The 27010-nt window shown below is 34.9% G+C and overlaps 1 protein-coding gene across 1 annotated transcript in view; it reads left to right on the top strand.

Annotated features, from left to right (window-relative positions):
• The window catches only part of ATL1 (atlastin GTPase 1), a 57679-nt gene that overhangs the window by 9222 nt on the left and 21447 nt on the right, over window positions 1-27010 (top strand). Inside the window, exons 2-7 of the mRNA XM_054567584.1 lie at window positions 1724-1894; window positions 15261-15508; window positions 17728-17862; window positions 18319-18423; window positions 20106-20156; window positions 22217-22273. Coding sequence (XP_054423559.1) covers window positions 1861-1894; window positions 15261-15508; window positions 17728-17862; window positions 18319-18423; window positions 20106-20156; window positions 22217-22273 — 630 coding nt within the window. The 5' untranslated portion in view covers window positions 1724-1860. The remainder of the gene's footprint in view (window positions 1-1723; window positions 1895-15260; window positions 15509-17727; window positions 17863-18318; window positions 18424-20105; window positions 20157-22216; window positions 22274-27010) is intronic.

The raw sequence follows: 27010 nt of genomic DNA, 5'->3' as shown, positions 1-27010 counted from the left end.
GTTACAGGTTTCATCTTCTGTTGGGGCATGTAGCAGAAGCAACCAATTGATGTTTCTCACATGAATGTTTCTCCCTCTCTTCCTCCCTCCTTTCCTTCCCTCCCTCTTGCCCCCTTCCTCTTTTTCTAAAATCAATAGACATATCCTCTGGTAAGGATTAAAAAAAAAAAAAGATTCACACAGTCACCGAGCACTATCCCACAGATTACTTATTAATTACAATGGGGAAAGAGTTTTTTTAAATAATTTTTAAAATCAAGAACAGATATTAAATTATAGAACAATTGTTTTGGGGAATCTACTGTGCTCTTTCAATGGTATTCACCAGAAAGGGGTTATCAGTCTGGAATGTGACCTGGGAATTATAGCAAAGAAATACAAAAAAAGAACAGAACCCACTTTTTTTTGTACTATGAATTTGGTTTGTAGGTTCAGTGGCAAGATAATGTCTATCTTCCTATGTTGTTTTATTAGTGAGTAATGCAATTCTAATTAACACAGTTCCCTTTAAAACTATAATGTAAACTTGGTTTATAGTGTTCACAGTTCTGAGGTCAGGAGAACCATTAACTGAAATAAGGAATGCATAAAATTTGGCAGTAATAGGTAAGACAGTTTGTTTTTTGACATGTTGATTTGAAGTGTCAGTAGAAAAACAAAGTGAAGATGACTAAAGACAGCTAAAATTCAGCTCTGTTAATGTTGATTCTCTCTCAGGGGAGTTTAAGACAAGAAGTATAGGTTTGGGAATTATCTGAATGGAGGTCCTGTCTGAAGACACCATAGTAAATTATATTGAGAGAACATGGAAGAGGCTAGCAGCAGTCTCTCTCCTGGGCAGAACTGATCTGTAGAATGTGGGCAACAACCAACTGCAGGAGAAAACTGTGTTAAGAAGGTGTGGAATGGGATGATGGTATTTTGAGGGCCAGGTAGCATAAAGGACAGTGTTTCTAGGATGCTAAAAACTAAGTTTGTAGGCAGAGAGGAGAGAAATCAGGGAAAAGGGAGAGATTGAAAATACTTTTTATTGCCTTTTGCTTTCCCTTTAAAAGTGTCTGCAAGCTTTTGTGGCTGCCAAGGCTCACCCAGACTATGTAGCATGAATTTACTTCATGTATTTGCCAATATAAATTCAGACTTTGCCTCTACAAATCTAGTGGGAAATTTTGCCCACTAGACATTTAGTTACAGATTATGATAAATCTTCAGTTTTCATTTATTTGGATCTTCTTGATCTCATTTTTCTAGCCTAACTTTAAAAGGCGTGTTTGGTAGACAGGTACAAAATACACAATACCCTCTCTACTACATGACCTTGCTTTTAAAATGGGGGAAAATAGTGTCTGGTAAATAAATGCAGATTAATTTAACTTCTTTAGCTGTATAAATATTGCCAGCATGTTTGTACTAATATGTAACTGTTGTACGAAAACAGATATTTGAACATCCAGTATAATGCAGTGTATGGTTTTGTGTATTTCTGTGACTAGATAATGCTGTTAAATTCTTTGAGAGTATGTGTGAGGGGCTGCTGTTTATTTGTGTGTATGTGTTTCCCATTGAAAATATTGCAGTACATGTCTGTCACTGTCTTCATGCTCTGGGGGTGGGCTGAAGTAGGGAGGGTGTGACGCTGGTATTTGTGTGAACTCCAGCTTTTGAAGCTGAGCTTGGTTCATCTGTTTTCTCCTCCCTTCTCCTCCCCACTCCTTCCCCCCAGCGCCACAGCAACATCCTCAGAGTCTGAGCGAACTGCGCCCAGCACGGGCACAGAGCCTCCCATTGCCAGCAACCTGCGGCCCGGGAGAAGAGCGAGCGCGGTGACAGTTCCTCACGGCCACCAGTCCCTGGACCACCATGGCCAAGAACCGCAGGGACAGAAACAGTTGGGGTGAGTAGTATATGATGACTTCAGCAGTCTGAGCGGTACTGGCCCTCTACTTTCTGCTTCTGGAGATGAGGAGGGCCAAGGACTGCTGGGCGCCGGCATCCAGGGCTGGGAGACAGTCAGGGCCGAGCCGGAGGAACCATGGCAGAGCGGTACCCACGTAACCGAGTCGCGCTGTGGGCGAGGGCTGCGGCTTCACGCAGGCTTCCCCTGCTTCTCCCCGACTCCCCTAGTCCACCTCCTCCTAGCATTTGGACAGCACCCGCCGCTGGCCTCGGGGGACTGGCTGGTTCCGCTTTAGCTCTAGTTGGCAGGGAGGCGATGAGGGTGGGCAGCGGCCTGTTGTTACTTGGTGGGGAGGGGCACGGTGTTGGGGATCCTCAATCCCTCGCTTCCCGGGTTGCTGCGAGCTCTCCTGCCCCTCAGGCTCCGGTGGCGGGTGGTATTGGAACAATGAAGCAGAGTGAGCCGGGCCCAGTGACAGCGTTGCCCACCAGAGCAACCCAGGAGAAGGGACGCCTGCTTGGGAGTGCCCCAGTGCTGCAGTACTCGTTTTAATTTGGGGGTTGGTTGGAGAACTTGGGGTGAAGGGAAGAAAAGTGATTTCCAGCTTTCTGCCCCACCCCAACCTGGTACCCCATTCAGAGTGGCATTGTTCTTTGATTTTACCTTTTGGAGATATTGGGCTCATGATTCAGCACCAGGCGGAGGGGAGGGGGAAGGAGAGGCCAGGCCCAGTGGGTTCACGCTGTGAGTGGGTGGGCGGTGCTCACGCAGGCGGAGAAGAGAGAGCGCAGTGATGCAGAAGAAATTGCGGCCCCGCCCTCTGTGCTGCTCCAGACTTGGTTTAGGATACTTAGTGTGGGCCGGTTGGGCGTCTTTTTCTGCCTTGGGCTCCCGATTTTTTAGTCACAGTACTAAACTCGCTACCACATAAGGGACTTAATTAAGTCTTTTAGGGCATTTTATTATCTGAACCAGAGCAGATCTCTGGCTAGTGTGGCTTGGTGGGTTGTTCATTAGCTTTGAATTATTATTATTATTATTATTATTATTAGGAAAGTTTATGCCCACTAGGTGTTCAGATCACCTTGATTCTCTCACATGTCTCAGTGAGATCTATAACTATCCATCAGAATAAGAGGTATAAATTTTAATTTTAATTGATTATTTTGGTGTGCTTTTATCAAAAGTCCATATTTCTCCTTGCTCAGGTTGGTCACAGGATCAACTTAACTCCCAGTAAAAAAAGTTAGCATTTCAGAGATTATCCAAGGTTTGTGGTACATATGGGATGTAGTAGGGAGGCCTGTCTTTATCTGAATTTAGAAGAAAGTGATTCCATTTTATTGGGATCACCAAACCCCCATTTTAGTAGGTGTGACTATTGTGATAACACTGTTTTCTCTACTTCTTCTGAAATATGGGTAAGCTTTTTCATGGTGTCCCCTTTCCACCCCTTCTCTTGGCTTCTAGAATAAGAATTTCTTGAACACTCACAGTTAAGATGTGCATGTTCAATTCAGTTTTGGTATTAAACTTCATGCTCTGTTTGGAGACAGGCATGTGAAAATTCATGCTGACGGTTAAAAATTTTCTCCTTGATGAAGCTTTGGATCATTATTCTTCAGTATTTCATTTGGTTACAGATTTTTGTTTAGTGGAGGTTTTTCTCTCTCTTGGTAATGTGGTTCTCAAATGGGATTTGCATAAAAATCACATTGGGAACTTATTAGAAATGCAGATCCCATGTCTTCCAGCCAAAGCTTTTGAGTCAATAGGTCTGAAATGGGGTCTAGGACTTTTAATTAGCATCTTGGGTGATTGAGAAGCAGGTGGTCTTTGGATGTTACTTTCAGAAACATTATCATCAATTATTTATATTTGGTAGGAACTTAACTCAGACATTTTACCCAGAAGACACCAAGAGAGGTCCAACTCAAGTGATGAATTAGGAAAAAAAATACCAGAGTCACTATATGTTCCCTGAAATGTTCACAGAAAAGAAATAGTGGAATTGTGGAGTCTTACCTTGATGCTCTATGAAAATGCTTTACTATTTTTCTTTGGTGTGAAGTACATATGACATAAATGACTTAGAAAATGTAAAATATGGAGTAGGAGACGGGTTTTTGCCAAAGTGTTAGCAATGTCTGTCTTGATTCCATTATATTACCAGCACCTAGTAGAATCCCTAACACATAGTAGACATTTAATAATACCAATAATAGCTAATATCATTGAGGTAGGTACTATAATCTATATTTTACATATTAAAAGGTAAAATAATAGAGCCAAGATTCCAATTTTAGCAGTTAGACTTCAAATTCTTTTATCTTTACCAATATACTATACTGCCTGTTTGTTCAGTGGATAATATCTTCTCCATTAAATAGAACTACAGCTTTCAAGGCACATTCACGTGCATTACTGCATTTGATCTTTAGCCTCTTAAGTTGGCAGGACATGTTTCCTGTTGTGAAAATGAAAAAACTGAGTCTCCTATTGGTTAAATAACTTGGTAATAGTAACATATTTGGCAAGTTGGAGAACTAAGATTAGAATCTAGGGATGTCTTCTAATTTATTTTCTATAACATAATGCTGTGGAATGTTTTACAAGATAATGGGGCATAGTGTGAGGGGAATAGAGAGAACAAGCCCTTGGAGAAGCCAGAGGTCTCTGATGAGAAAAAACTCAGGTGATAGTTACAAAAGACTGACGTTATCATCTACCTAGATAAGTATTTCCCAGACAAGTTAGAAAGCCAACTATGGAGGACAAAGGTAGGCTATCCAGAATTGTAATATATAATGATTTCCGAGAAATGGCAAGAGAGATATTTGTAAAATCTGTACAGGACACTTAAGATTTAGATAAGGGCCCCCTATAGGACCATATAACAGGTATTACTATTACTTGAGTGGTCAGAGACCTAGTAGGTTTTACAAGGACCATGGAAGCTAAAAAACAGAAAAGCACCTCTGCTGACACCCAGAATTGGGGGTGATATTTGAGGATCATACCCAGAGGCACAGTTGGGAAGCAGATTTGTGAAGAGGACTCAGAGTCTTGTACTTAAATCTACATTGAACTAGAAGTTTCAATACATTGAAACTTCTAAAAATGAATTCTTCAAAGATAGGCATTATCCTCATTTTAATATACAGGGAATCAGAGCACATGAGTAACTTACCATAGATTCCATAATTTATATTATAGACCTAAGATAGAAATTTAGAGTTGTTCACTTCCCCAGTTCATGTGATGAGGACAAGGAGCTAAAACAGTATGCCAAAAGGTGCCACAGTAAGCCTATCCAGGCTTAAGCTGGTATAAGAAATCAAGGCTCTATAAATTTGATCACCTTGGACTAGAAAAGAAGGCAAAGAGTGTGCTAGTGTGAAAAGCAAAGGGAACAGATGAATATCAGGAGGCAGAAGCCCAGTAAGCTGTCTATTAATGTTGGGCTTAGAGCTTAAGTACTACTAGAAACAAAACAGAAGTTCACCCTTTTTTTTGTTTATTTGTTCTAGTTAATTACAGTTGCTTAAAAACTTGGGATACCACATAGGAATTTGAGTTTTCCACAATGTAACAGGAACTGTCAGTGCAATATTGCTTTAGAAAAATAATATTGCACTAAAATGTCAGCCCTTCCTGCCCTTAAAGAAAAACTATCTCAGTTTTACAGTAAGTCTATTTGTTGAAAATCAATTTTTAGGTTTTTGGTTTTTTGTGGAAAGATTGAGAACAATTTTTCCAGTTTTATTGAGAAATAATTTCCATCACTGTATAGGTTTAAGGTGTATAGTATGATGGTTTAATTTACATATATTGGGAAATGATTACCACATCAATCATCTTATATAGATACAATAAGAAGGATAAAAAATGTATCCTTATGTTTAGAACTCTGAGGATCTTACTCTCTTAACTTTGTTATGCATGCTTGTATATCATACAACAGTGTTAAATATAGTCACCATGTTGTACATACATCCCTAGTGCTTATTTATCTCATAAATATAAATTTGTACCTTTTGACTACCTTCCTCCAATACTCCCTCCCTCCAACCTCTCACCTCAGGTTACCACAAATCTGATCTCTTTCTCTATAAATATGGTGGTTTGGTTGCTTTGTTGGTTGGTAAGATTCTGTGCATAAGATCATGCAGTGTTTGTCTTTCTTTGTCTGGCATATTTCTCCTAACATAATGCCTTCAAGGTCTATCCTTATTGTCCCAAACAGTAGGATTTCCTTGTTTTCTATGGCTGAATAATATGTGTGTGTGTGTGTGTGTGTGTGTGTGTGTGTGTGTGTGTGTGTGTATCTATCTATCTATAGATAGATAGATAGATAGGGCCAGATTATATATATAATATATATATACACAAACACAACTTCTTTATCCATTTATCCATCAATGGATACTTAGGTTATTTTTGTGTCTTAGCTATTGTAAATAATGGTGCTATGAACATGGGGTTGCAGATATCTTCTCAAGTTAGTGTTTTCATGTGCTTTGGATATATTCCCAGAAGTAAAATTGCTGGATCACAATTTTAACTAGTTCTGTTTTTAATTATTTGAGGAACCTCTATATTTTTTTCCATAGTAGATGCATCAATGTACAATCCCACTTACAGTGTTCAGGGTTCCCTTTTCTCCACACCCTCAACAGCACTTATTATCTCTTTGATGATGACTTATTTTTTTGATGATGACTGATCTAATAGGTGTGAGGTGGTATCTCATTGTCATTTTAATTTGAATTTCCTTAATGACTAGTGATGTTGAGCATCATCTTTTTATGCACCTGTTTGTGTATCTTATTTGGAAAAATATAAAAACAATCTTGAATATAGTAGTTACCTTCTGATCTTTCTTTTCTCATTGGATGTATTACATTTTTCATGGGATGAGACTATTTGTTCCTTTTTACTTGCCTTATTTTCCATATATCTATACCTTCTGAAACAAAATATAACTTCTAATGGGTTATATATATACTTCCCTATAGACCCCCACTTCTCATTTTTATAATTTGACTTGCCTTCTCTACATCTTTTTTCAAACAGATTTTCATATATATGTATACTTTGTATCTGCTTACAACTCGTATTGATGTCTCCTAGGTAATAGCTCTGCTCTATTTCAAATTCTGTAGCTTTCATTATCTTTAGAACCAGTGACTAGGCTGTAAGTAGAATCGGTAGTTATCAGTAAAATGATCATCAGGAAAATGATCTACTGTGAGTTACTGTTAGTCATTTAAACAGTTGGGGCATTGTTAAATTTAGAGGCTCTTACATAAAAATCCTTATGAAAAATATCTAATATACAAAAGAACAAATAAAACATAGATGGTGAGTTTTTAAAAGGATAACAGTGAGCACCTATATCCTCCCTCCCTAGCTGAAGAAATATACTTTGTCAATATCTTGACACTGTTTGTGTGCTCCTCCTTAATGGCAACCTCTTCTTATTTCCTCTCCAAAGATAAACACTTATACATTTGGTGTTTCATTTTCTGATAATTTTTAAAAGGTTTTACTTATTTATCTTTAGAGAGAGAGGGGAAGGGAGGGAGAAAAAGAGGGAGAGAAACACCAACGTGTGGTTGCTTCTCACATGCCCCGCACTGGGGACCTGGCCACAACTCAGACATGTGCCCCAACTGGGAATCAAACCAGCCACCTTTTGGCTTGCAGGCCGGCACTCAGTCCACTGAGCCACACTAACTAGGGCTCATTTTCTGATAATTTTAACATATATATAATATGTATATGTTTAATGTTACATATTATTTAGTTTTACATTTTTAAGTACCTAATATAAATGGAACCTAGAGTATGACTTTTTCCATATTTTGTTTACTTCCTATCCTCACCTATACTTAGCATTATATCAGGTGCAAAATGATATCACATTATGGTTTGAATATGCATTTTATAGATTACCAATGAGGTATGAGCATATTTTAATATATTTATTAGTCATTCATATTTCCCACTCTGTGCCTGTTTACCCTTTGTCAATATTTTATTGAAATATCTTTTTCTTTTTGCGTTGTACAAGTTTTAAATATTTGGTATAAGTCTTTTGTTTGTTATTTATCTTACATCTATCTTTTGCCACTTTGTAATATAATTTTACTCTCTTGATAGTATATTTTAATAAACAGAAATTTTATATTTAAAAGTCCTCCATTTAATATTTTCCTTTATGATTTGTACTCTTTATATTTTAATAAATCTTCTCCTACCTCAAAGTTATAAAATATTCTCCCATAATATTTGGTTTTAAAGTTTTACATGTATCTTTTCATTTTTCATTGAGGTAAAATACACATAACATAAAATTTACCATCTTAACCATTTTTAAGTGTGAAGTTCAGTGATATTAAGTGCATTCATGTTATTGTGAATTCACCACCATCCATCTCCAGAACTCTTTCCATCTTACAAAACATCTATATTCATGAAACACTAAGTCCCTATTTCCTCCTCCTCCCAGACTCTGGCACCCTCCATTATACTTTTTGTCTCTGTGACATTGGTTCCTCTAAGAATCTCATATAAGTGGGATCATACAGTATTGTATTTGTCTCTTTATGACTGGCTTAATTCACTTACTATAATGCCCTGAAGGTTCATCTGTGTTGTAGCATATATCAGAATTTTCTTCCTTTTTAAGACTGAATAACATTCCATTGTTACATTACATTTTGCTGATCTATTTATGTCAATGGGTTGCTTCCATGTCTTATCAACTGTGAATAATGCTGTTATAAACATAGGTGCACAAATATTTCTTTTAGACCCTGCTTTAAATTCTCTGGATATGTACCTAGAAGTAGAATTGCTGAATCATGTGGTAATTCTATTTTTAATTTTTTGAGGAACTACCATGTAGTATTCTACTGTGATTGTACCATTTTCCATTCCCACTAATAGTGCAGTTTCTCTAAATTCTTCCCAATGCTACTTATTTTCTGGTTTTATTTTATTTTTTTATAGCAACCATTTTTATATGTGAGGTAGTATGTCATTGTGGGTTGTTTTTTTTTAAAGATTGTATTTATTTATTTTTAGAGAGGGGAACGGAGGGAGAAAGAGAGGGAGAGAAACATTAATTTGTGGTTGCATCTCTTGTGCCCCCTGCTGGGGACCTGGCCTGCAACTCAGGCATGTGCCCCCACACTGGGAATCGAACTGGTGACCCTTTGGTTAGGCCCACGCTCAATACACTGAGCCACACCAGTCAGGGTATCTCATTGTGGGTTTGATTTGCATTTTGTAGTTGGATCATGATTTTTTTTTAAAATCCATCCTGCTAGTCTCTGTCTTTTGATTAGAAAGCTTAATCCATTTATATTTAATATAATTATTGATAAGGGGGGATTTACTTCTGCCATTTTGCAGTTTGTTTTCTTTATGCTTTGTAACTATTTCATCCCTCATTTCTTACATTACTGTATCCTTATGTGTTTAGATAAACTTTTTTGTAGTGTAACATTTTTATTCCCTTATCATTTCCATTTCTGTGTGTTGTCCATGCTATGGTGTGAATGTTGGTGCCACCCTACAAATTCATCTGTTGAAATCCTAATGTCCAATGTAATGGTATTAGGGAATGGGGTCTTTGGAAGGTGCTTAGGTCATGCAGGTGGAGCCCTCATTAATGGGATTTATACTCTTACACAAGAGACCTCCACAGAGCTCCCTAGGTCCTTCTACCATTTGAGGATAGAAGGAATCTGTGACATGGAAGACGGTCCTCATGCAACCATGCTGGCACCCTGATCTTGGACTCCCAACCTCCAGAACTGTGAAAAATAAATGTCTGTTATTTATAAGCTACCCAGTCTGTGGTATTTTGTTATAGAAGGCCAAATTGACTGAGACAGTTGGTCATGTTCTTGCCATTATATCTAAGAATTTATTGCCTGATCCAAGGTCATAAAGATTTTATGTTTTGTTTTCTGTTTTCTTCCAAACATTATATAGTTTTAAGTTTTACTTTCAGAATTATGATCTATTTTGAGTTAATATTTTATATAGGGTAGGGTATGGTATATTGAGGTTGATATTTTTGCATGTAGATATCCAATTTTTCTAGCACCATTTGTTGCAAAGCTACTTTCTCTCCAATGAATTGCCTTAGCACCTTTGTCACAAATCAGTTGACTATTCAAGAGAAATGGAAATATATGTTCACACAAAAACTTGCAAATAAATGTTTATAACAGCATTATTTATTATAACCAAAAGAGGAAACACACAAAGCCCTGCCAACTGATGGATGGATAAACAAAATATGGCACAGTACTCCCCCCTTATCTGCAGGGGATACATTCCAAGATCCCCAGTGGATGCCTGAAACTGCGAATAGTAGCAAACCTTCTATATACTCTGTTTTCTCCTATACACACATACCTTTGATAAAGTTTAATTTAAAAGTTAGGCACAGTAAAAGATTAACAACAATAACTAACAATAAAATAGAAGAATTATAATAATATACTGCTATAAAGGTTATGTGAACATGGTCTGTCTCTCTCTCCCCCGCTCTCTTACAAATTATAAAAACTTTATTGAAGGGGATTAAAGACCAAATATAGATGGAGCAATATCTCATGTTTATGGATTTGAACACAATGCTACAACAGTATTGTTTCCTTTCAAAGTGATCTATAAATTTAATCTAACTTCAGGCTAACATTTTGATTCTGATATTGACATGGAAAGGGTCAAAATAGTCAATACTGATAATAATTAGAATAAGAGAGGCTGGCCATTTTATATATCATAACATTTTATAAAGTGATCTCAGTTAAGGTAGTGTACTATTGGTGCTAGTATAGACAAATTGGTGAATGGATCAGAATTGAGAGCTCAGAAACAAAATCACTATATATTTATGAAATACATATGTGTATGTGTATATATACATACATATATGTATGTGTGTGTGTAATTCTTATTTGTATCAAAAATCACAGGACAGACCACTTGAGGAAAGAAGGCGCTTTGATAAAGGTCTGAAAATTTTGTTACTAATATAGAATAAATCAAATTGGATCTCTCTGACATCTTATATAAATAACAATCCCTGATAGATTAAGAACTTAAATATCAAAAGCAAAACTTAAATATATATGAATGTCTTTCATATGTTATATAAGGAATAATTTCTTAAACATGACATGCAAAGGGCTAATCGTTAAATAATTTATTAATAAAATTTAATACATTAAAATTAATAACTGCTCTTCAATAATAGTTTAAGGAAAGTGAAAAGGCAAGCTCTAACTAAAAGGTTTTTGCCATACATATAACTAACAAATGACTAGCATTCAAGATATATGAAGAAACCCTATGAATCAGTAAGAAAAAGACAAACAACCCAATAGAAAAATGAGCAAACACACATGTACTCACCTGATTAGCCTTTAGAGAAATATATATCAAGACCACTGTGAGATACCATTTTTACCTATGTAATTGACAAAAATGAAAAAGTCAGACAAAACCAAGTATTAGAAAAGATATAGCTTAATAGGATGTCTAAGAAATTGCTGGGAGTGAAAAATTAATGCAACCACTTAAAAAAATTTGCATCACATTGTAAAGTTAAGTATTCAGAAAAAGTACAACCCAGAAATTTAATTCATGGTACATCTTGCATATATTTAGTTTGCTACAAATTTTAAAGAAATATGTCAGTCTATAAATAATTGTGATGTAGTTGTCAGCTGCAAAGATGTTTTTCTATCCAAAATACTATATCTGACCAGGGTACCTGATTCACATCAGTTGTGTACTCAGGTGATAACTATACCATAGGCTAGGAGTTTCATCAAAGAAAATGTATAGTTGCTATCCTAAAAAGGGACTTTTGTGCTGAGACTGAAGTTAGGCAGGCAGGTCATACTGGAATCAAATGAGTAGATAATAATAAATATTATTATTATTATTATTATTAATGGTTACCATTATTAAGCACATACTACTTGTCAGGCTCTTTGGCTTTCATTTAATGAGCATTCATTTAATAATCACAAAGCCTCTCTGATGTAGTTACCGTTCTTTTTCTATTTTTACCTTTGTTTTTTAATCCTCATCCAAGGACATGATCATTGATTTTAGAGACAAGGTAAGGCAGGGAGAGAGAGAGGGAGAGAAACATCCATCAATTGCCTCTCATAGGCTCCCCAGCCAGGGACCTCTCATACATGTCCCAACCAGACTGAACCTGCGACCCAGGCATGTGCCCTGTCAACCATGAGCTGAACTGGCGACCTTTTGGCCTATGGGACAATGCTCCAACCAAGTGAGCTACGCTGATCAGGGTTGTAGGTATCACTCTTAAATCTCATTTTCCAGATATAGCATAGTGAGCCATTGGGAGGTTAAACAATTTCCCCAACTTCATATATATGTAAGCTGTAAAGCTGGGATTTAAACAGACTCTCTGACTACTGCACCTATCATATGACAATTTATAAGCCACTATATTTTGGATATAACATCCATTTTTCTAAACTTTGCACAGAGATTTGTGGCTATAGCCAATGGTTCTGTTGTGTCCCGATGCTTTGCTTTGTACTGTTGTTCAGAAAGTATTGCTATATGTCTGTCTCCATTAATGAAAAACTAAATTGCATGTTAGATGTGCAGTATTTCAATACCACTATTTTTATTTTTATTTTTTTAATCCTCACCCAAGGATATGCTTATTGATTTTATAGAGAGAGGAAGGGAGGGAGAGAAACATCAATATGAGAGAGCAACATTGATCTGTTGCCTCTCGTTTGTGCTCCAACCCTACCCTGCAACCCAGGCATGTGCCATGACTGGGAATCGAACCTGTGACCTTTTGTTTTTTGGGACAATGCTCTAACCAACTGAGCCACACTGGCTGGGGCTCAACAGCACTATTTTGTAGATGAACAGTGATATATAGAGATATAAATATTATATATATATTTGTGTGTGTGTGTGTGTGTGTGTGTATCAATGTGACCTTATGACTTATTAAAATTATGCCAAAATCCAATTACTTTGTTTCTCTCTTATTATAGGATTTATCAAATAGACATAATGAAAAATGTTTATTTTAGTATATTTTTATAAATTTAGATGAAAGGTTATTTAAGAGTCCAATTTGTTTCAAAAATTAGTATTATTAAGGGTTGATTTGAGGTTAATATTTAAGGCCAGGTCATATATCTCATCTGAGGAATCAATTGGTGCATGTTTTGACTTTCTGTTCTTTTGATACAATACAAATGAGCCCATTTATGTGTTGTCCAAGAGTTATTTGATATCCACTAAAGAGGAAGAATATTATAGTAGAAAGGTCTGAGATAGAAGTTAAATACCTGAGATCTAATCCCAAATTGACAGTTATTTACTGTGTGAACTTGTATATATCACTTGCTAGTGGGTGTGATCTTGGGCAAGTTACTTAATCCAATTCTTCATTTTCTCAGTTGTCAAAAATACAGATAATAAATACCTTGCTAGGCTATTTAAAGGAATAAATAAATAACACAAAATGGCATGCATGTTATATTGCCTGATAGAGAAATTCTACTTCCTTTTCTTGTACAAGGTCAGTTACATCTTTGCCTTTTGTTTCTTGAATCTACAATAATACTAATAGCATTTACTATGTACCAGCCACTATTCTCAGTGTGTTACATGCATGTATTAACAACAACCTTATGAGGTAGACAAAGAGATGTTAAACAACTTGCCTACAGTTGCTTGGCTAAGAAATGGGGAAGCCTTGATTTGAATCTTAGCAGTCTGGTTTTTAACCAGTGTTTTGTTTGTTTGTTTGTTTTTGTTTTTGTTTCTTTACCAGAGGCTGTGTTTTTAGCCACTACACTCTACTGCCTTTCTAAGGGAAGGAGTTGTGGGCTGCATCAGTTGTTTATTGCCTGTTAAACTGCATGATAAACAATCACAACACCTCAGGGGCATAGAACAATAAGTATCTGTTGATCACACGGTAAAGTAGGTGTTAGGCAACTCTGTTGATCTTGGCTTGGCAGGTGGTCAGCTTGCTGCAGAGCTTGGTCCAAGTGTTTCTCCTCCCGCAGCAAGCAAACTAGTCAACAAATACTCTCATGGTGAATGGCAGAGGCATGTCTGCTACAGGAAGTCATGTGGATGATGGCAGAGTCAAAGCAGGGGGCCGTTATAAAGTTACAAAGGCAGTAGATATAAGAATGTGTCACTTGACACATTGAGGTTGTTTTGTAATATACCTCAAATTCCAGTCTGTAGGTTTCCAAAATTTTTGTATATTAAGAATGAATTGTAAAAGTTGACCTCTGTCAAAAAGTCACTTTTCTGACAATTTAATAGAAAACTCAGAAAACATGCAAGTACACACAGACATACATACACATGCACACACATACACAGATTTATAGGAAGTATGCAGAACTTCTTTAAGAATAGTTAATTCAGTCAGTAGTTACAAGGTAGTGGTGGTGATGATGATAGCTCTCCTTATGAGTTTACTAGTGACAGGCACTGTCCTTAGCACTTTACATATATAACTCCCTTAATCTTTACTACAACCCTATTAAATAGGTACTATTAGTAGTTTCCATTTTACAGGTGGAAAAACCGAGAGGTTTAGTAATATCTTACGTTCATGCCACTTTTTTGTAAGGTCTCCACATAAAGTAACTTTCAAAAGTTTCCTTTTTAATTGAATTATTTCCAGACCTCTTTGCTATGGATTTAAAGGCCTGTAATCTGGCCCTACCCAATTTAATTCTCATTAACTTCTATTGCTATGAGGTATAATTTTAGACAATTAGAAGAGTCTAGGATTTTGTAGGTGGGATGTATACCTTGGATGGAGCTGAACTAGATGCTTTAGAGATTTATTCCAGTTTCAAGAATATGTGATTCTAAGTCCCTATAGGTATTTCCTGCTATGTATATTCAGCTTTAAAGAATTTCTCAAGTCTCTTTCATGTGAATAACTAAGCCTATTTCTAGGAGATGAAGAAAGTGTCCACTAAAGCCATTTTATTCCTCTGTTCTAAAAGTAGATTCCATTGTTTTGATTTTCTTTCTCTGCAAACAGAGATCTGTATTGATGTAGAGCTGTTTCAAAAATAATATTGTTTGATTTGGTCACATAATCAAATATAAATCAGACCAGGTATAAATCTTTCTGAGATATGGTATGAATGATATTAATATATGTCATTTAAAATGAGCATTTCTAATTCTACTGTGTTCCTATTTCAGATGTTTGAGAGTTAAGAGGTACATATACATTTCTTGGTATTTTGTGCTGATTACCTGAATAAATTGCTGTTTTATTCAACAGGTGGGTTTTCAGAAAAGGCATATGAATGGAGCTCAGAAGAGGAAGAGCCAGTGAAAAAGGCAGGACCGGTCCAAGTCCTTATTGTTAAAGACGACCATTCTTTTGAGTTAGATGAAACTGCACTAAATCGAATCCTTCTCTCAGAGGCTGTCAGAGACAAGGAGGTTGTTGCTGTATCTGTTGCTGGAGCCTTTAGAAAAGGAAAATCATTCCTAATGGACTTCATGTTGAGATACATGTACAACCAGGTATGTAGAGGTACTTTAAAAAGTTTTCTGGTTCTGTGCTTCTGTCACCTGGTGTTTTTTATTTAGTAGTGTCTATTGTTTCCATTTCTATTCTTATGTATCCTATATATGAACTAGTTTTAAAATGCTATGGTGTAATCTTTTCAACTTTGGTGCTTTGGATACCAAACTACACAGGCCACTGTTATCTGAAACCACTTTGTCACTTTGCATATAGAATATAACTTATTTTTTTACTCTTTTAAAAATAGACATAGTGTAGTAATACGATTATAAATTTTATATGTTATAGGGTTTAAAATGTCAAATAACTTTTGTCATAACTTTTTTATTGCAAACTTCCCCCACCCAACCTTTATTACGACATTTTTCAAGCATTCAGAAAAGTTCAAAGAATTTTACACTGAATACCTGAGTACCTACTACTCAGTACTGAGTATTCGATCATTGACATTAACATTCTTGCTTTATCACATGTGTCTCCAACTATTATTTCCATCCATCATTTCATCTTATATTTTTGCTTCATTTCAAAGAAAAAAAGTAAGTTGCTGATATTAGTATACTTCCCCACCAATATTTAAATTATGATAGATTTTAGTAGTTATTTAGTTTTTGTTGTAAAATTTACATACAATTACATGCACAAATCTCAAGAGTGTATTTGCATATTTTTTAAAAAATGTGTATACATCTGTAACCCCAAGTCTTATCAAGTATATCTTACCTTTACCTCAGAAAGTTCTATCTTATCTTTTCACATTCATTTCTCACCCTTACCCCCTATCAGAGGCAACCAAGTGTCATAACATTTGTGACAACAGTATGGTACAGAAATGAGACTTTAAGGGACACAGGATAAACCAAAAGCAAGAGGTATGAATAGAATGTTAGAGAGTTGGGGAACACAGGGTTGGGAGTGGAGAGCATACCAGTATTTTTTCTACACTTTTACCCATAGCAGTTCTCGTACAAATATGAATTTTATGGCAGAATAGAAACACTACCCAAAGAAACTTTGTATTATGTATTTCTACAATAATTATTCATTTTGGACTGATCTTCTATAGTTGGGCTATTTTTGAATAATTTGGTAATGTTAACCTTAACAACTTGTATCTTTAATGTCCGTTCAAACAAATCAAGAACATAACTGCTAAAATACTCAGGCATTGAAAGCAAGCAAAACTCTTATCATTTTCTATTTATAGCATACCAGCATTAGTGTGCTACTTAGCAGAGATAGGAAAATTGAATGGACAAAATTAGTATACTTTACATTCTTTGGAATTATACAGTTTTAGGCATATTCATAGTTTTAATTGTTAAACATTTGGGTGAAATACTCAACACTTGTTACGCTGCTAATGTAAATAGCATTTACTCAGATTAAAGTGTAACAGATTTGTTTTGTTTTTGTTTTTCTGCACATACTACTAGGTGCCTCTCCTCCTGCTATTTACTCCCTCCTTCCCCAATACCAAAGCAGTATGTGATTGTTTATATCCTGATATAATATGTTCTCTCATGTCTTTATTTCTTTGTTTCTTAAGTGCCCTCCCCAAGTTTGCTCATCTGGAAAATTCCTAAACATCCTTCAAGTCTTAGCTCAAACATCACCTCCCCTTTGAAGGCTTAGTTGACCAAGAATTAGTTATTTCTTTTCTTATTCTTCCATTTATCCTTAGTATACACGCCCATTTTGGCATGCATATATTGCATTATCAGGGTTTGCTAGCATGTCTATCTCCCTGTTAGGCTATAGGCTATGAACTTCCTCTGGTCTGGGTATCTTTGTATCCCCAAGACCCAGAATAAAATGTGGCAGGCAATTGCTCCTCTGTAATTACTTTTTGGATGAATAAATAAAGTAATTGTATCAATACAATAGATGTGAATATGTTGTTTCCTTTTTTTTCAGATTTTATTTATTTATTCTTAGAGAGAGGGGAAGAGAGGGAGAGAAATATCAATGTGTATGTTGCCTCTTATGTGCTTCCAAATGAAGACCTGGCCTGCAACCCAGGCATGTGCCCTGACTGGGAATCGAACCCTGTGACCCTTTGGTTCGCAGGCCAGCAATCAGTCCACTGAGCCACACCAGCCAGGGCTGTTGTTTCTTTTGACTAGAGTTGGAGAGAGATATAATCCTGAATGGATGAATGGAAAATACTGTACCACATATCTAGTTCTGTATCATAGACTTTCTTAATTTATAGGAATCAGTTGATTGGGTTGGAGATTACAATGAACCCTTGACTGGTTTTTCATGGAGAGGTGGGTCTGAACGAGAGACTACAGGAATCCAGATATGGAGTGAAGTCTTCCTCGTCAATAAACCTGATGGTAAAAAGGTATGATGTGAACTTCTTGAAAAAAAAAAAAATTTTTCACTTGAACAAGTTACTACTTTTCAAGATCCTCAAAAACTTTCTTCTGAAAACTAATTTTTAGCCATTTGACATGATGTTTAGAAGGGAAGTGAATAGCATTCTGTTGCATGTTCCCCATTTCCCTTTCTAGTGATCAGGGTAGGCAAAATTGTAGAGACAATGGAATAGGAGATCAGTTAACATCTAAACTTTGTTTCAATGTTGTTTCTGTTATGTCAGATTACCTGTGAAAATTAATCATTATAGTATTCAGCAGCTAATTAATACTTTTATTTTTGGTGGCATTCATGGCACATGTAAAAAATACAGTATTCATTATTAATGGTTTACTTTAGATTTTATGGTGTTAATTTTGTGGTAACTCTAATGTTCTACATGTTCTGTAAAATATCAATAACATACTCTACTTGCCTATAGGTTGCAGTGCTATTGATGGATACTCAGGGTACCTTTGATAGTCAGTCAACTTTGAGAGATTCTGCCACAGTATTTGCCCTTAGCACAATGATCAGCTCAATACAGGTATGGAGTAAAATAAATTCATTTTTATGGATGTTTCTGTGCTAGGGAGACAAACAACAGAAATGGTAAATCATGTATATTATTTGGCTCAATTTGCATACCAGTTCTTATCATTCTACTCTATAAGAGTATAATTTTTTTAGTTATTGTCATCTAATTTCTGGTAAGTTTGCAAATTGCCTACTTGGTCAGAAAAGGTTATCTTATCTTATTGATAATTTTTTCTCTTTAAAGCATGTAATAAACTTAATATTAAATCTTACAATGTATGCAGATACATTGGGATAAACTATTATAAGTTATATTTTATGAAACAAGATTTATAAATGCAAATTTTTATTTTACATTGTTAGTAGAAACATTTGTAAATATAAAAAAATCTATGTGTCCACAGCTTTTTAAAACATTTTAATGTATATTTAGAAATATACAAGTCTTCTTGTAAAAATTTTATCTTCCTTTTCTTTCCTTTTTTCTTTCCCTTTTATTAAGTAGTATCTTTGAGGTTATTGTAGACTTTATAATTTGTCCTAAAAGTCCTTTGAGAATTTTCCTATAACCATAGCATAAAGGATTTTAAGACTATTTAAAATATTTTCTATTTACTGGAAAGAGCTAGAAAAGATAGTAAACAAGAAACAGGCTGTTAAAATAAAGGTAAGATAGTTTAAAAAGGTAGGAATGACAAAATGGTTAGGATGAGCAAGTCAAGGCTAAAATTGGAAGGGAGTAGAGAAAATGGAGTTAGTGAACTCGCAATAAAGGCATCATGGGTGGGTAGAACAACCATAAGAGGGTGGATAAAGGGAAGACTGAATATTTTAAATAAAGGGCCTTAAGGTAAAACCCATAATTATAACCTATGATTGATTAACATTTAAAAAATATACTTCTTAAATGAATGACCCTTTAAAATACTGACTTACCTAATTTCTTTATAACCAATAGTGTAAGCCATTTACACAAGTTGATTAAAGCCAGATTGACTTTGCCTTTTTAATATTTATGATTTACTATTTATATTTTACCTGAAGACATTGAATATTTTCACTGAAAAATCTAAGTCCTTTAAGTAATGACTATTGGTTATTGCTTGAGAAATGATCTATTTAAAAATTTGTAATAGTACCTAAAAATGTACACATCCTGAACTTTTCTTTGAAGTTACTGATATTTCCCCTTAAAATAATTTCATCTTAATAGTAATCTGTTCATGAAGCAATAATGTATATGTTTATGGGTGTGGGAACTATATTCAGAACCTAACTTTTATGTGATGAAATATTCTATAGACATAACTAAGATAATCAATTGTGAAGAAGTCAACAAACATTTTCAAGACAATTTTACATTTGGGTTATTCAGATTTAGATCACCATTATTTATAAGAAGAAGTGTTTTATTGACTATTGTTAATTCGGGTTCATAGAGTAATTTTTATATTCTGCCTTCAGAACAGGTGACTGTTGCATTTCTGGAACAATTTTATGATCATTGTAAATTATTCATTGTTTCTTAAGCTTCTTTTACTCCTTGATTAAGGTCTTATAAATATCATTATACAAGAATGTATGTAAGAGAGTTCAAGTTTGTGATAATTGATATTTAGAAAAATAAAGACAAAGTGAGTGCTGAGAATGATGCTAATTATTTTCTCATTTTAACTCTATTTCTTAATCAAGGTATATAATTTGTCCCAAAATGTCCAGGAGGATGATCTTCAGCACCTCCAGGTAACAGTATTTATACCCTTTTAAAAATATCTGGTAATATATTAAGCATGAGTAGTGAAACTTCAGGATTTGGTTGGGTCTTCTACTTTGAAAACAACAATTCAGAAAGCTTTGGAAACAACCAAATGGAGCTTGTCCTATTTCCAGAGTATTTTTTTCCAGCCTTATATGGTTATGTCCTTTCTAAATCAATTTTCAAATTCCTCTGTTTCCGTAAAGCTACTTGCTGTTGGCCCTGTATATGTGAAAATATGTGGCAAATTAGGATGGAAAGAGTTTTGGTTTTAAAAATGACCCAAAGTATGAAGCTGAAGTCTTAAGGTTGGGGATTTAATAATTGCTAGTATGATATCGGTTGCATGCCAGTTTTGTTTTCCCCCCTGTGGACCACTCTTTACCTAAGAATTTGATGATAACTGATAGAATTCAGTTTTAGATCTGAAAGAGGCTTCAGTGACACCTTATACTTCATATTTTATACATGAGGAAAATTTGGCTGAAATAAATAAGACTTGCCTAAATTCTTGTGGCTAATTAGTGGTGGAGTAGAAATAAAAACGTGGTCATCTGACTGGGCTCAGTGCTCCTTCTACTCTCCAAGCAGCACTTAAATCTCAAGTAAAAGATTAGATATTTCCTAAAGGTATTTCACATATCTGTAACACTCTGCTCTCTTTCAATTCATGTTACATTGGCTACATAGCAAAGCCTATTGCTTCTCTGGTAGTTGCCCTCTGCATGTTTTATAGAAAATTTTGCTTTCAATATATTATCTTGTCAATAAGAGTTGTGTACAAATTTAACAGAAAGCAAAGGATGATAAAGCAAGGTGATTTGATATCATTTGAGTTCACAACCAGCATTACTCCCAAATATATTTCTTATACATTTCAGTGACCATGTATGACAACTAGACAATATGCCAAATAATTGTTAGATGTTTCTTACAATAAGTTCAATTATTTCTTCAGGCATGTATTGTTCAATACAATTTTAGAGATTTCTAAACAAGGGGTGGTTTTGGACTTTGATATTAAGTAAATTATCTTTTTTGAGATCAATTTAAATTTTTTCCTGTAAATGACAACATCTCAGTCTTCCTCAAAAAAGACTGTGACTTCAGTTTATGTTAATGTATGATTCTAATAAGAGTGTCTCATTTCTGGACCAGCTGCCTTTTAGATATGATTAGCCAGACTTTCACTTAATAACTCTAATCAGACACCCAGTAATTACCCTTTGCTTTCTAGATTCATAGCCCTCACAGGAGAGACAATGTGGCACCATGGAGAGTATTCTAAAGGGAGAAGGGATGGGGATCCTCGGAGTCAGCATTCTTCCCCAGCTCTGAGAAGCCACTGTGGCTTGTTACTCTTGTGTATACAGTGGCATTTCCTGTGTACACATGGGGAAACCCACTCAGCCACTCTGGATGAAATTCTCACCAGGGGCCTAGTCACAGTCACCCCCTCAGGTCTCCAAAACCTTCCACTTCTGGCAACACAAAAACTACTATTTATGCCTCTTAATTGGGAGCAATAAAAAAGTATGAGACAGCAGTGTATTTGATTGTTCACTTTTTAAGCCAAATGCCTATATGCCTTTGTAATAATCCTGGCCATTGTGCCGTGAAGTGTCCTCAGGCAACAACTTTTATAAATATATCCTACATAGTTTATTGCTCTCTGGTCTAGTTACACAAGTTTTGCTTTGAAAGGTCATTTAACATGTTTTTTTCTTCTCATCTTCCCTACCCACCCCCCCCAAAAAAAAACACACAAAAAAACCTATTCTATATTCTAGATATAAAAGTGTTAGCTTTAAAGTAGAAACTTTATTTTAAAAATGTACTTTATATCTTTAATTTTAAAATATCTAATTACTATACTATTTTATCTGCTTAGTTCCTTAAAATGACTATTACAATCTTAATCATATAGTATTATCTTACAGCTTTGGGAAAAAATATAAATGGAAGAAAGCCAAGAAGTAAAACTTTGCAGATACTGAAGTTTTCTTTGTGCATGTGTGTTTGTATTTGTGTGTGATTTTCCTTCTAGCTTTTCACTGAGTATGGCAGACTGGCAATGGAGGAAACATTCCTGAAGCCATTTCAGGTGAGTTGGAGTTAAATGATGGTAAATTCTTTTTAAATTTTCTTGAAGACTATAAGCAAGTATTTTAATTAATTGAGAGGGTCTGCTCCTTTCTCTTTTTTAAAATTTCATCTAAGAAGCCTGTTTGAATACCTATGTAATGCAATTTGATGATTGGAGAAGATAGAAATAGGGAAATAAAAATTTAACTAATTGTGTTTTTTAAACAAGGAAAAATAAAAGAATGAATGAGATATGGTACCTGCAGTATCAGTTTTTCTCCCCTAAATCCAACCTTAGCAATGTCACACAAAAAAAGAAAATTTTCTCCCCTAAACCCAACTCTAGCAATGTCATACACACAAAAAATTTCTGTTAACTTTGTCAAACATAGAACCTAAAAACAAGTAAGGCGCCAGGCACAATAGAAGGTGGTTGCAGCAGTTTTTAGAGATGCCCTTTTCTTTCTCACACATTGACTTCTGGGAACCATTACCTCTCTGTTACACTGAATCATAGAAGAACAATAAACAGCTCAGCCTCTTCTGAGCAATATCAGAGCAATATCTGCGCTTGGATTGCATGGTATAAGCAGACACTCTAGCCCGCTACCTCTATAATTATATACCAAGAACCACGTGATTTTTAACTAACTCAAACAGCCCTTAAAAACAGTTACCTGGAGAAGGAAGAGATTTAAATACAAAAGATTGTCTACTTGAAGCATGATGGCTTCAGCCTAGGCTTATCAGAGGGGGTTCAAGCTAATTCCTAGAATTTAGCCTCTCCCTTCAGATATACATCACCAGCCAAAATGGATCATGCCCTGCAAGGAATGTGCACACACAAGGAAATTTAACAACTAATAAAGGGCTATGATTAATGGCTCAAATGGCTAAAATGAGCTATATTAGTTATCTGTTGATGCATAACAAATCGTCCTAAAATCATAAACATTTACTATCTCACAGTTTTTGAGGGTTAGGAATCTATCTGTAGTGGTTTAGGCTGGGTGATTTTGGCTCAGGGTCTCTCAAGAAGTCTTGCTCAAACTGTTGCTGGGAGACATTCTCTGAAGACTTGACTGTCCACTTCTAAGCTCACTCACATGGCTGTTGGCAGAAGGCTTCAATTCCTCACCCCATGGACTTTTCCATAGGGGCTGCTCACAGCAGGCATCCCCCACAGTAAATGGTTCCATTGCCAGAGAGAGCGACCAAGAGAGAAGCAGCAATCATTTATAATCTAATCTTGGAAATGAAGACATTATTAGTTCTGCCAAATTCTATTGGTCATGCAGGCCAACCCTAGCATAACATGGGAGGCGACTAAATAAAGGTGGGAATACCAGGAGTCAGGGATCTTAGGAGCCTTATTGGAGGCAGACTACCATAGGAGCATATTAAATATTCTTAAGAAATAAGGGATGAATGTATTATGCTTCCAGTAATAGAAGATTAGATAATTTGGATTAACCTTCTGACCACAATAAAAAAAAATCTCAACAGAAAATAAAAAATTTGTTTGAATGAAGGATTATTAACAAGATAGTAAAAAATGGTTGTGATCAGAGGGAAGGTAGAGTCCAATGAGTGGACAAGTATTATTGGACAACACCAATAGAAAGAAAGCTAATGTTGCTACATTAATATCAAATGAAGTAAACTTTGAGAGAAAAGCATTACTAGAAGTAAAAGGGTGTTTCTTAATAATACAAGAATGAGTTGTGAGTAAACAAATTGGTAAATATATAAGCAAATGTAAACAAATATATATGAAATAGTAAGTTCTAATTTATGGTAGTTAAAAAAAGACAGAACCAAAATACTGGACAAAATTTTAAGTTCTGGTCCTTGTATCAATCAGAAGTATTAAAAATTATACTAAAATTATCACAAGAATAACAGAACTAGAATATAGTACATCCAGGGCCATGGAGGATAGAAATGGCATTAGAAAATAACAAATAAAACAAGCAAATATTGTGGTGAATCTAAAGAGGACTAGAAAAAAGGGAAGCAAGGAAAAAGAGACAGAAGGAAACCACAAAGCAAGGTGGTAAAGTCCAAAGATATTCATGATTTCAATAAAAATATATTTAAACACCAATTAAAAGAAGTTACTAGTTTTTATAAAAATTAATAATCTATGTTATTTATAAGAAACGTACTAAAACATAAGAATAAGATATACCAAGTACATACTACATGAAAGAAAACTTGGGTAGCTATATTGATGTGAGACTTCAAGTCAGTAAGAATTATTTAGAATAAAGAAATTGATAATGACAAAAAGTTCACTTAACCAGGACAATGTAAGAATTTTAAATATGTATGTCAGAGTCTCAAGATATATAAAGTAAAAATTGATAGAATTGTAAGAGGAAATGTGTAAATTTATTCAAGCACAGCTTTTCTAACTATTGATTGGTCACAGAAATAGAAAATTGGTAAATAGAGAGAGATATGAAACAAAGGGTTAATAAACTTGCTTTATTGGGCATGTATAAAACACTATACGTAACACAGAAAATAAACATTGTTCTTAAGCGTACAGGGTGCATTTACAAAAATTTACCACACACTAAGCCACAGAGCATGTTTCCACAAATTTCAAAGGATTGAATTCATACTGACCTCATTCTGTGACCACAGAATAACTTAGTTAAAAGTTAATAAGAAAGTGTTCATTTAAAAAAGCATATTTTAGAAATTTACATACATATTTCAAAAATAACTCCTGAGTCAATTCAAACTCATAATAAAAATTTGAAAATACTGTGAGCTGAATGCTTTAAAAATTGTGCATGTTGGAAAAAAATACTGTAGTTAGAACAGTACTTGGAGGAAAAAACACAGCCGTAAAAGTTAATTTTAGAAAAGAAGAAAGGCAGAAAATTGGGAATTAAGAGAGAGAAAAACAAGAAACCTGAAGAAAATAGAAGAAAGACTCTAGTAAGAATTACATGCTTCAAGATAGATCAATCTTAAAAACATACTGTGGATTGAAAAAAGTTGCCTCCTAAAGACTATTTACAGTATGATGGTATTTTTAATATAGGATAGTGATTATCACTGTAGAGGAGAAATAGGAATATCAGGGAGGGACACACAGGAAGCTGCGATGTTATTGGTATGTTCAATGATTTCAGTGGGTTTGTAGATTCACAGGTATTATTTTATTCATGTGCTTAATAAAATACATAAAAGTTATTCTGTAGGTATATTATAAAAATATAAAATCTTAAAAAATCAATAGTATATCTCAAAACCAGCAATTACCAACTAGCAAAATATAAGGTTTTTAAAAAAGTATACCATTTACAATAGCAAATTGGTAATTTACTCCCAAAATATAAAGGCTTTCATGGAAAAAAACTCAAAGATACATTAATGATCATAAAGGGAAATTCGTATAAAACAAGGAGATATATTTCATATGGGATGATTTAATGGTGCAGAGGATTTAATTCTCCCCAAATTAATAAATTCAGTGCAATTCCAGTTAAAACCACCACAGGATTTCTAAAGAAACTCAACACATTTTTTCCTGTAACTTATATGGAAGAATTAAGTCCCATTTTTATTTGTCAGTTTTTTAAAAGAAAACAAATTGGAGGATTGAATACACAGTAAGAAACCATAAAAATGAAAATGTGTGGACCTGCAGGTGTGAGTCCTGTGGGTGTGGTCCTGCACAGATACAAGAAAAAAACCCAATGACACTAAACAAACTCCAAAAATATCCCCATATATATGGAAACCCTGTATTCAACAGGGATGGTGTCATAAACCAGTGGGAAATGGATGGACTAATAGCTGGAGTTGAGAAAAAATAATTTATTATTTGAAGAAAAAGTTGAATTTCTTCTTAACACCATAGCTCCATTGGATTAAAGAACTAAATATGAAAGTTAAAACTATACTAATAGAAGAAAATACTGGAAATATCCTGAACTGAGATGAAGAAACAATTTACTAAGACCCTCACAAAATAAACCATGTAGTTAAAAGTTGATGGGTATTATTACATTAAAATAGAGTATTTTCATTTATCAGAGGACTCTATAAGCAAAGTGAACAGGCTGTTAGAAAGTAATGATCATGTCAAAAGTCAACAAGGGCTTAGTCTATAGAATATGCAAGGAAGTTTTGCAAATAAGTAAGGAAGTTTTATCAATCAAAAAACAGGCAAAGGAACAACTACACACCTATTAGAATGGCCAAATTTCAGAGCATTGACAACCACATGCTCCACAAAAGAGGATGTGGAACAACAGATATTGTCACATCTAGTGGGAATGGAAAATGGTACAGCCACTTTGGAAGATAATTTGGCAGTTTCTTACAAAATTATAAACATACTCATAACATATGATTCAAGGAGTTATCATTCTCCTTGGTTATTTATCCAAGGGAGTTGAAGCTTATGTCCACACAAAAAACTGCAGACAGATATTTGTAGCTGCTTTATTCACAATTGCCAAAACTTGGAAGCAAACAATTTGTCCTTTAGTACATGAATGGATAAATAAACTGCATACATCCTGACAATGGAATATTACTCAGCACTAAAAAAGGAAATGAGTTATCAGTCTATGAAAAAGTATGGAAGAACATTAAATACATATTACTAAGTGAAATAAGCCAAATTGAAAAGGCTACATATTGTATAATTCCAACTATATGACATTCTGGAAGAGGCAAAACAATGGAGTCAAAGATCAGAGGATGGTGGGGGTGGTGAGGAGTGGAGAGA

This window comes from Pteronotus mesoamericanus, unplaced genomic scaffold (assembly GCF_021234165.1).
Source record: "Pteronotus mesoamericanus isolate MK-2021 breed Mesoamerican mustached bat unplaced genomic scaffold, CSHL_Meso_final contig_182, whole genome shotgun sequence".
In the NCBI taxonomy this organism is placed as follows: domain Eukaryota; kingdom Metazoa; phylum Chordata; class Mammalia; order Chiroptera; family Mormoopidae; genus Pteronotus; species Pteronotus mesoamericanus.
Note: the sequence above shows the minus strand (reverse complement) of the source record. Positions and strands in the feature narration are given on the sequence as shown.